A 12,043-nucleotide genomic window follows, 5' to 3' on the forward strand; every position below is an offset into this window, starting at 1 on the left:
CATCTTCCCATACAGCACCATATGCAAATGGAAGATGGACTTGTTTGTCATGGGCAAGGGACCTTGACATCCAAAGAGACCTTGACAGACTTGAAGAGAGGATCCATGTGAACCTCATCAGGTTCAACAAGGCCAAGTGCAAGGTCCTGCACATGGCTTGGGCCAAACCCCAATATCAATACAGATGGGGGATGTACTGATTGAGGGCAGCCCTGTGGAGAAGGACTTGGGGGTACTGGTGGATGAAAAGCTGGACATGAGCTGGCAAGGTGTGCTTCCAGCCCAAAAAGTCAACCTTATCCTGGGCTGCATCAAAAGCAGCGTGACCAGCAGGTTGAGGGAGGTGATTCTGCACCTCTACTTCGCTCTCATGAAACCCCACCTGGGGTGCTGCATCCAGCTCTGGGGTCCCCAACATAAGAAGGACATGGAGCTGTTGGAGTGAGTCCAGAGGAGGGCCACGAAGCTGATCAGAGGGCTGGAGCACCTCTCCTATGAAGGCAGGCTGAGATGGGGTTGTTCAGCCTGGAGAAGAGAAGGCTCCGGGGAGATGTTATTGCAGCCTTCCAGTACCTGAAAGGGGCTTATAAGGAAAATGGAGAAAGACTTTTTACTAGCGCCTGTAGTGACAGGACAAGGGGCAATGGTTTTCAGCTGAAAGAGAGTAGATTTAGATTGGACATAAGGAAGACGTTTTTTATTATGAAAGTGGTGAGGCACTGGCACAGGCTGCCCAGAGAAGCTGTGGATGCCCCATCATTGGAAGCGTTCAAGGCCAGGTTGGACAGGGCTCTGAGCAACTTGGTCTGGTGAAAGATGTCCCTGCCCATGGCAGGGGGGTTGGAACTAGGTGACCTTTGAGGTCCCTTCCAGCCCAAACCATTCTGTGATTCTATTATAAATCTAAACTGCAAATGAAAATATCCCTTTTCAATACAAATATTTTCCAAAATGGAAGTGACAAAAAGGGTAAGAAGGGCCTGTCCTTTGGTAAATGTTATCTATGTCTAGCTTGTTCCTGCAGGAAGCGTTTCCTTTCATGTCTGTTGACAGGGTGAGAATTCCATATCTAAGAATGCCAAGTGGAGGAGAAAAGGATAACTAGTGCTAAGGAAGGAAGGATTTGTTACTATTGCCTGAATAACATGAACAGCAGTAGAAACATTTTGTTGATTTGACTGATGTACAGTCCTTGGTGAAGTGCTTTATTGATGGCTTCTAGAGGCAATGTGTGTCAGAACAGAGCTGGGAGTTTGACCTGGGGACGCTGTCTAACGATGGTGTGATTTGGGAAAGTAACTCCCTGGACATTGTGCTCCCAACACGCCTCTGGCTTCCCAGCTCAGTTGCTGGTAATGCACATCACAAACAGACACATATTTTGTTATGAGAGATATTTTTTTTTTTGCTATGTTTCATTAAGTGACTAGTCCTCTGCAATGCACATTCTAAAAGAAAATTTCCATTGATTTGAAGTTATTTGAACTGGATTTGGAATAACATATGATTTGTATACTCTGAGGCTCTTATGATAAACACACTTGGTACAACCGGGAAGGCAAATTTCTTTCACAGAAATACAAAGTGGCTCAAAGCCATAAAAAGATTTGAAATTCTTAGGATGGCTACACAGCACTTGGTTAACCTATGGAGTTTGTCCCATTATGTACTGTTGTGATTCTTGCTCTCTACCAGGATCAAAGTTATAGATACTCTGGGAACGGCAATTTCACCTAGACTGTGACTCCCCTCAGCGCTAAGCGCAAGTTTTATATACTCAGGCGCTTACATTGAGAGCTTACACGGTATTTAAGGATTTTGAGGGTCTTGTAGCTTTGGACTCAGGGGTGAAATTCATCCAGTGTACTTAGCAGTTTTTTCTGTAGCTCTTCTACAGCACTTTCCTTCTGAGGATACAAAGTGATTTGCAAACATTAATTAATTCTCATAAAGCCCTATGAGGCAGATAAGTGTTAAGTATCCCTGTGTTAGTACATATGAGAAACATGAGACCTGAGTGCCTTATGATCCATGCTGTTCTCTATATTCACTCCCAAAAAGGAATATGTGCCTTGGGACAGAGGAAATCCCCATTTTTTCGTCATTCTCTTGTTTTCCTTGGACCCTCTGGAGTCCTTCAAGGGTAGCAGGGATGAAGCTGAGATGCAGGCTACAGCATGTGAGATTCAAGCTACACAGATCAGAAAAGAGAGGGAGCCTTGCTGTATTTGCTGCTGGTTTTGTGGGGGAAAGCAAGGCCCTTTATGCAACCTGCGGGTCACTTGCGCCATGGTCCAGCACCCCATTTGAAAGATGGCTTGGGCTCCCAAAGTAGAAAACACTTCTGAAAGTGCAGGCATACTTGTGGGCTACCAAGAGCAACAGAGCCGGACAGCAAGCAGAGGCAGAGGAATTACTTGAAGAAATAGCCCCAGCTGAGTCCCACCCATCTCATGGAAGAAAACCACACTTTTTTGAAAGAACGATGGAGCCTTGGATGCTCCAAATATCAGTGTTTTTCCTCTATGTAGCTTTAGTGAGGTGAGGGCAACCAGAGCCTGAAGTGATTTTCCCAGTTTGTTAGTTAACCTTAAGAACAATTTACAGCATGGCAACCAGTAACGCTGGAAATGGAATCTTGGCCTTACTGAGGGCAAATGGCAGCTTTATGAGACATATTAAAGTAGCCAAATTTTCATGCTAACAATATTGGGTGAGAGACATTGTTCTCCAGTTTTCAAGACAGACTAGTCGTTAAGATCAGCCAAATGCTTTTCTGAATGCATTCTGACAAATTTATCTACGGTTACATGCCTTCCCAGCTCTCGGTGCACAGCACATAAGCTAATGTAACAATTATAATTATGATAGTGATCAGACCTACCAGTCCTTTTTAAGACACAAAAATCAGACTAATTCTCTAGTTTCAAACACAATGAGTTCAAATATGTGATGTAAATGCTAACAAAAAGATACCAAAATGAGAGGCATGTTAGGTCTGCGCCAGCCAAACTTCTATTGTTATCTTAACAAGTCCGTATTCTTCAGGCATTGTTTGTATTTCTATTGTGCCAGGAGATTTTATTCTTTAGTTTGAGGATTCTCCCTGAATGGGGGAGGGAAACGTTGCTATTGCTGTGAAAAAGAAGCATTTCTTTCTGACATATTAAGCATTAAGAGGATTATGTAAAGGCAAGGCATATTGCAGAAGGAGATGTTCTTAATATAGCTTTGACCATGAACCCATGACCCTCCAGAAAATTTAGGAGTTAAAAAACCTATTGCTTTGACAATCTTTTCATTTAAAAAAAATCTTCTTGTAAAAAGATCAAGGAATTCATTCACTGTTATTTACATAAAATTCAACCTTTCCTGCTTAAAATCATGAATCATTTAATGTCACATCTGCGGGATATCTGAGGCAGATGCCATTAATCCAAGTCATTTCGCAAATTCCAATTTCATTTGGATTAAAACCTACAACTAAGTCAATGAATAGTATGTACTGTACATGCGTTAAGGCTGGTGACTACTAAAGTCTCTTGAGTAGATAAACTAAGCACAGATTAGCCAGGTCTAAGTATACGTCCTCATCTACGGGGAAAAAAAATATCCTGACATTTCAGTGATGCAGATTTGAATCAGTAGCCATGAAAAACAGTTGAACATTTGTATTACAAAAGAGATACTATGGCACAGTCCCAAAGGTGCATTTCTTATAAATTAATTAGCTGCACAAATTATTTTGATAACAGTTACTGCACTTCTGAGGTGATATGGCTGCTCAGTGATGAGTATTTGATGATCAATGGTAGGCACTAGTAATATCTTTCATGCTGAGTGACTTTTATTACTATTTAGATTTACAGTATATACATACGTGTTTGTATCTACACTTAGGGCTTGATCTTCTTACCTCCTGTACCTAAGGTCCTCTGTACACTATAATCTCTTTCCTTTGGAGCCCTGTGATATTTGGATAAAAGAAACAGGGAAACAAGGGGTTGGGGTATCCTGCCATGCAACAGGGAGGACTATGCTTGGCTTTTGGCCACACTTGAACCTCTGCAAATGCTTTGTTCTTACCTGTCATTCATGCCACCATGGAATACTATAAAGGATTAAGGCCAAGGGGTCTGTATGATCTTGCTGTCTGTGAGGATCCTATAGGCTGCTCTGCATTTGTTGCATCCACCTGCAATACATGGTTCCTTTGAATTCATTCCCATTGCTTTACCCACCCTGACTGATTCAGAAGCCTCTGTTTGTAAGCAAACCGCTCCCTCCAGGCACAATCCTTCTGGATTTGCACAGAATGACTTCTAACTTTCACAAAATGAACCTTAACATTGCTGTGGCATAAAGAAGCCTGCATGTTCCTGGACTTTTACATCATCTTAAATAAAACAAGCATCTTTCATGGAACTCCAAAGAAGGATGGTCTGCACTGGTCCCATCCAGAACACACAGAGCACCTTCGACTCATGAAGTGCCTAAGACTATTCAGGGTCTTAATGTGGAGCATATGCTTAATTGGACCAGACCTAAAAGCCACATGCATTTTTCCAGACCAGGCCCTAAGAAGATGAAATATTTGTTGTCACCATGACACATTCAGTCATCTAAATGGCAGCAACCATATACAGCAAATAATAGTCTGCACAGAAGACACTAAATAACCTCACCAAAATAGTATAGCTGCAAGAAACCCTGTGGAGAGAAGGCCAAACCCTCTAATCCATTTGTATGTCCAGTTGGTTTAAATGGCCGCAATTTCATCCTGTTACACCACCAGCAGTTAAGGCTCAGTGTGCTCATAAGACAACACAGATGATGCCAGCACAAAAACTGAAAACCAGTGTGTTTTTCCATGGAAGCAATGGGTATTTTAGCTGGAATAATTCAATATAAGAATGATGTACAAAAAAGAACAATCATCTACAAGAGATCCTTAGTACTTGGAAATGTTACGACAGCATCAGTTCTTGCATTTCTTTGAAGTTTCTTGACATATTACATCCATACAAAGAGTTCATTGTGATTAAGAAAAATATCCCGATCTTAGTAAAATAAACATGCTTCTAAGTTCCATACTTGAAACTCAAATGCCACATGTGCAATAAAACTAAACTCCATTTAAGGCAAGTAATATATGTCACTTCTAAAATTTCTCAACATCAAATAGCAGTAAGGACTCCCAAACCCCCAAAATTATCAGAAGATAAACATCATAGGCACCATCAAGGAAAACAGAAGCTAATATCTGATTGGAATTTCACTTTCCTGATCTGAGGAGAAATCCCATAGTACCTTCATATTGAAGCAGCTGACAGAATCGGTTGCTACTAGTCTAGTAAATCATGGCAGGCTTCCACAGCCAAAGATCAGGCAAGTAATAAACAGAAAGGCACCGATCAAGTTCTCCACTATATGTGTGACCAAACAAATGTGTTCCTTCTTGGGTGGGCAACACACAGATTTAAGAGTGAAGGGAGGGCTTGGAGGGTGTGTATTTTGTCATTTAAAGGCAGGTCCGTGTTCACTCTTAAAGCCAGCCACACTGTAACACTCAAGCCTGTGCTAAGAGGTGACCACAGCCTGAGGTCAGGATTTCTCTTGGTGAGGGGGAAGTATCTGAGCACCAATGGGCACATAAATATTGGCCCAGGATGACTTGGGGCTGAGCAGTCCCTCGGTAGCTCCCACCGAGCTGCTTCGAAGAACGAGGTGAATGCTGTGAGCAATAGCTGGAGTTGTGGTAAGCAGCCTTGACCAAAAAATGCAGGTATGTGGGGCTCAGTGTGCTCTCAAGCCTGCTCTTTACCACAGGGTACATTCGGCCTGTGTTATCAAAGATGTTTTACTGAGAAAACATGCCGCAGTGTTTGGTACCTTTTTGTCAAAATGCAGCTCTTCAAAAATGAGGGAATGAAAAAAAGGCAGCAAGGACCAGTCAATCAACCATCGATATCAGTGGCTACTTCTACTTGTATCTTCTATTGAAAGAGTCTTTTGTACTCACATTTCCTTAATATATAAATAAATTAGATTAGAAAACAACAATCAAAGGGTCCAACCAGTAACTCGGACAAGAATAGTCCACTGAAAGTCACCAGAGCTGCTGACTTGAGTGAAGGCTGCAAATCTGATTGCAAAAAAATTATATTTCCAGTACAGGAAAAGAAAACTAAATGTGTGAAAACCAAATGTGTGAAAACCACTGAAAATGAACAAAAATGCACTGAAAGCAAGCACAGTTGATATGACCTCAGCTGACCCAAATTAAACTTCAATTATTGTGGGATTAATTCTTCTGGCATGAAAAACACAGCCTGTCAACAGGAACTGAAAACATCCCATAAATCAAGAAACGTTAAAGCCTAGTTGAGGATTATGCATGAAGAGTGAGAGGATTATGATAGGAAACAGTTCTTAGCCTGATGAGCAGCAAACTCAGCTTCCCAGATAAAGGAAATTGCATGTAATGCTCCCATACACACTGGAAGAAAATGCTGCAAGCTTCTGCTAGATGAGAAAGATATGGAAGTCAAAATCTGTGGGATGAAGCCTTCCCATGCAAAGCCAACAACTGTTACAGGTATCTCTCCGTCTCTCTGTGTGTACGCAGCTGAAATTAACACATTTTCTTTACTAAGTGGATTGCAGTTTGCCATATTTTTTCATTTATCTATGTACTGTCAGTAACAGAATGCAATTTTCCACCATCTCTTTTAAGTTCTTGCTATCAGCATATCTGTTTTCAGCCTTTTTGCTTGATACTGTAGGTTATACTGTTGGTGAGGAGCTGAACAAGAGATAAAGTTATTTAAAAAGACAGGAGATAAAGAAATGCATGCAGTTTGTTGAAACTTATTGCACATGAGGGAATGCCGTCTTTCTCCAACTTAATGTGGACTACACAACTCCTCTGTGTGCCCCAACGGGGAAGTAACAGCGAGATGGCACATTAAGATTGAAACTTCTGTGACGTTTCCATGCTCGCAGTAAAAGTTCGCCATGTCTGTGATTTGCCCTCATTCATTCCAGTTCAGGAAAGCCCTTGTGTATGTGCTTAAGCTCTGCTGAAGTCAACAGGATTTCAGAACAAGCTTAAAGTTAAGAATCTATCAAGAACTTTCCTGAATGGGGATCTGTGCTTATTGCACTTGGTTCACTCAACCCATGAGATTTTGGTTTCTGAGTTTTTCAGCACAAGAATAGAAAGGGTATGTTTTGTGCATTCAGATCAGTTCTTTCTAATATTTCTAGTGTATGAAAATGTTTGGAGAGTGGTACAGAACAATTCATTCTGAAGAGACATCATTGTATATTGTATGTATGCAGACATACATGTCTACACTCAGAAAAATTTTGCTCAGTATTGAAGACATATTCACCTTTGTTTGGATCAATGCTGTGGTTGACTATTTCTGTAGCACAGTGTCCAGAATAACTGAATTATCCATGAAAGGTATACTGTCCATGTGAATGGCACACAGTCATTATGACAAGTGAGCACTATTCCGCACCCAGTGAAGTCCTTGTTGAGTGTACTGAACTAAATGCTCCATACTGCTGTGCAAGGTGATAGGTCCCATCAATGCATCCAAGTCGTTAAAAAAATCTACAGGGGAAAAAAAGATTTGGCATCAGAAGAGTGAAGCTGTATTTGCTACTTGTCACCCTTTAATAGATTTTATTCTCTTGCAAATTGAGTCAAGCTGAACATTTCATGGGAATGAAAGTTTAGTGCTGGTGAGATTAATTTTAAAGCCCTGTGGTTCATGATGTTACAGGCTGATGCACAACAATTTTCTTTTTCAAGAACAAAACAGTGAGTTCTTCGGCTTTGCTTTTCATTAATTTCCATTGAGTCTTGATAAAGCAAACAGCTGCTGGGCAAGATTTATTTTGAGATTAAGGACAACTAAATCAAAAAGTCTACACACCAGTGTCTATCTATACATATGCTAGATATTTAAGCTACCACAACAGAGAAATAGAGGCCTGTACAACATGGTCAAAGCCTAAAGAGTAATGTGGCTAACTAGCCACTAGGGACTTAATTCAGTTACCTACTTAGAGGCATATAGTGCCCGTTTGAGATGCTCTCAGGCAGTGGATACATATAGCCTGGACTGGCGGACCTAATACAGGACGTACAGGAGACTTCTGGAGTGGCAGTGTAGGTAAGCATACCTCAAATGGCATTTGGCAGCTATGCTTAGACTGAATTGTACCCGTCTCCCCTTCAGGGTGAACGGAACAGCTCTCCGGGCTCTGCTGTTTGTATTGAACAAAGCTCCATCAATGGCCATGGGAGATTAGCCCCCCAACTCATATATACACACCTACACATAGGCATCCTCGTTTTGATTTGAATCCTGCCCATGCCCCAGCCTTAAATACATAAATTAGCCTGAAAACCAAGGAATACGTTATCACCAAATCAGATGCTGGGACACCTGCTCATGGAAACCAGTTCAGCTAAGAGAAGTTTGCTCTGAAGACAGAGCAAGGCACCTCGTTCCCATCTGTGTCTGCTTGGATGGGGGCCCGGCTAGGGGTTGTTCATTCCTTCTGCAGCGATGAAGTGTGCTCCTGATTTTTGACGTGGTCTAGCTAAATGCATTCCGTCCAGCTCCACAACTTTGGGGGACAGGAAGCTGCCTTGCCTCCCACAAACCTTTCTCTCCAGAATGACACAGAGGGCAGTGAATGCTACCCACAACTTTTTGTTGGAGCGGGTCCAGAGGACAGTTATGAAGATGATCAGAGGGCTGGAGTACCTCTCCTATGAGGACAGGCTGAGAGAGTTGGGGTTGTTCAGCCTGGAGGAGAGAAGGCTCCGGGGAGATCTTTTAGTACCTAAAGGGGCCTACAAAAAAGCTGGAGAGGGACTGTTTACAAGTGCACGTAGTGGTAGGACAAGGGGTAATGGGTTTAAACTAAAAGAGGGTAGATTTAGATTAGATATCAGGAAGACATTCTTCACTGTGAGGGTGGTGAGGCACTGGGACAGGTTGCCCAGAGAAGCTGTGGATGCCCCCTCCCTGGACGTGCTCAAGGCCAGGTTGGATGGGGCTTTGGGCAACCTGGTCTAGCGGAGGGTGTCCCTGCCCATGGCAGGGGGGTTGGAACTGGATGATCTTTGAGGTCCCTTCCAACCCAAACCATTCTGTGATTCTATGATTCTATGTCTGTGACCTGTCTGTCACCAGTCCTGACCAGGCAAATAAAGAAAAAAATCAGATGCTTCTGAGTGTGACAGCTATCAAAATTGCCTTTTTGGGCCATTTTGGAACAGACTAGGAGCAGACTGAAAAAAAATCACCTCTGCAGTTCTACTTTGCAGAGAGGATTCCTATCAAAATAGTTATTTTCCTGATCAAAATCATGTGACAGTCTTCTAGAATAGTCTATTGCCTTGACTCACTCACCTCTGTTTTCCTTGGCCAGGTTGTCAGCCATCTCCCAGTAGTCATAGCTGTGCAGGATGCTGTTTGTGATGCTGACGTGGTTGGCGGCCATCTGATGAATGCGCTGCGGGATGCTGATGATAGGAGATGGGGAAGGGGCGCCTGTGCTCCCCTGGGATCCTACAGAGCTGACTGGAGAAGGGCTAGGGGACATGGGTGATGGAGTTCCTGTGCTCCTGGAAACAGATGTTAATACGGTTACTTAAAAGGTGTTGGGATTAAAAACATGAGAGTATTAGAACATACTGCAGGTAAGAAAAGACGGTTTCTGACTGCTAATCTGATGTAAGTTTCTGTGCAACTTACTTTCCACTGGCACCCCAAGGAGATGGGTTCTGGGCAGCTTTTGATGAATTCTATAGAGGAAAAAATAATTCACAATGCATATAATTTATACAAGACTATGAAATGAAGAATATTAAACAGTAAAAAATAAAGAAATGTAAAGAAAAAAAATTGTGCAGATAGTGTTCAAGTCTCATGATGCAATAAACCCACTCAGCCTAGTTTGGTGTTGTGATGAAGCAGTGCTGCACCACAGACTCAAATCACAGTCTATTAAACACTCTGGGATAGGAACTGATTAGGAAAACATGTTAGTTGAAACTGAAACTTTTCACAGAAATCCTGGGAGGTCAGAAGAAAGCACTGCCAGGACTCTTTGTGAGGTTTAGGCTGGAGTGTCTTGTGATAGAGAAACCCAGAAGAATTTCCTCCCACTCCCTTGCCCCCAAAGACAAATGCCATTCCTCTAGCACCTGCGAGACTCTGCATGTCTGCTCAGCCTGGCTGACTACAGGGATGTGAATCTGAGGCTCCCTCCGCTCAGGTGGGTGTTTTAACCACCAGACTCAAGAACCTCTCTCATGATTCCTCCTCTTGGAGCTGTTCCCCTTAGTCTGAATACAGCAGCATTCACAGGGCCAGAGAGACTGCCCTTGTAGACTGGTGGTTTTTCTAGCTGAAGGGTACCCCAGAAGCCCCCAGAAGGGGACATTACATCATTTAGTGTGATCTCTTGTACACCTGCAGTCATTAAGACTCTCAGTGGTATACTGTGCTTAGGCTAAAGAATTCCATTGCTTGAGGAGAGACTACCTTTACAGAGCAGGAGAAATTCAGGTGTCCACAATAATGGGAACTAAATAGCTAAAATGATTCTAGTAGTTAATCAGCAAGAGCTGGTGGGAATTTACTGGCAGGTTCCTGCCCATTTGACTTGTGGAAAAACTCCTCTTTGACCTCTGTTTGACCTGTGGAAAAACTTTTCTAGTCCATCCCATCCGCAGCCTCGTATTCAGCAATGGCCAGCCTCTGATTCTTCAGTGGAACGTGACCTGCTCGCACCCTCCCCTGAAACCATACATGTAGATAATTGTGTGCTGGAGAACAACTTTCCCTTCTTGACAACCACAGGAGACCAAGTGAAGTCCTGCAGCTCGAGATGTGTTTATGGATATTGTCTAAAGTTTCTTTTATCTTATTCTTTTTAAAAAAGATAGCTAGTCATATAGAAATCCTAAGACACTATTTATCCTCCTTGTTCTCCTGTGTCCTGTTCTAATGCAGGTCTCCAGTTAGAAAAACAGATTCTATTTCAGGGTTTCAAGACTGAATTTTCTTAACTTCAGTGCTAGCTTTTGGATGTTTTTGGTCCAATGCGAGTAAAACTGCATGTTGCCTGGTATTATCAGCTCTGTTTCCATATACACAATGATCACATCCTCTCTTAACCTGTTCTGCAGTGAGCGGGGCACATCTCCTGAGCATCTCTTCAAAAAGTTTGTTTTCTCAGTTTTGATGTGTCCTCTGAACTGCCTCTTGTGTTCCCACATCTTTCATGCGCACACCAACACTGGCTGTACTTTAGCAGTGATGACATCAGTGCTGTTTGTACCCTGCCATTCTTCCTGCATTTCGACACTGGGCCTTCTACGTCCCAGTTAAGTGGTATGAAAAATAAGCTATGCGGTGTCCCACAGGGGGTTCTTCCTTCAATGGGCTGCTTTTTTTTTTTCCCCCCTTTTTTTTTTTTTCCAGGAAGAGGTAAGGTGTGAAAGGAAAAAAATGAAAAGTTCTCATTTACCATCCTAAATAGAACCAACCTGGGAATCCTCGGCATTTGCTCATCTTACAGAACAGGTTTTTTTTTCTCTTTTCTTTTCTGATCTGTCTCAGAGCTCCTGGCCTTCAACTTTCTAGTGTAATGGAAACTGAGTACATGTTATTTGCTTACAGAGTTGGAGGCAGGAAAATATGAAAATCGAAATGGAGTCAAAGATACTTCCGCTGTAATAGTAGTCAGCCTCTGCCTTACTGTACAACTTCCCACACCTTTTTTCTCATGTTTTAGGTATATTACTCCAGCTTCCTCTCAGTTCTGCATCAGAAAGGTGGGGGTAAGGATTCTAAAGACTGTAATGTTGTAAGGGCCCATCTCTTATCCCACTTTGCTTACTGCTACCCATTCTCCTCATTTCTTTATGCTCTCAAATGTGTCTGGCCCCTGAATATCTGTGGCTTCTTTGCAATACTCTGCTATGCTAATTTTTTTTTATAATGGA

The 12,043-nt window shown here is 42.4% G+C and overlaps 1 protein-coding gene across 1 annotated transcript in view; it reads right to left on the reverse strand.

The window, feature by feature from the left end:
• Window positions 1-952: 952 nt before the first annotated feature.
• Window positions 953-12,043, reverse strand: part of AFF3 (ALF transcription elongation factor 3) — a 332,349-nt gene continuing 321,258 nt past the window's right edge. The window contains exons 19-21 of the mRNA XM_054813187.1: window positions 9,786-9,835; window positions 9,441-9,655; window positions 953-7,624 (exon numbers count right to left, since the gene is read on the reverse strand). Coding sequence (XP_054669162.1) covers window positions 7,503-7,624; window positions 9,441-9,655; window positions 9,786-9,835 — 387 coding nt within the window. The 3' untranslated portion in view covers window positions 953-7,502. The remainder of the gene's footprint in view (window positions 7,625-9,440; window positions 9,656-9,785; window positions 9,836-12,043) is intronic.

This window comes from Grus americana, chromosome 1 (genome assembly GCF_028858705.1).
Source record: "Grus americana isolate bGruAme1 chromosome 1, bGruAme1.mat, whole genome shotgun sequence".
Lineage (NCBI taxonomy): Eukaryota > Metazoa > Chordata > Aves > Gruiformes > Gruidae > Grus > Grus americana.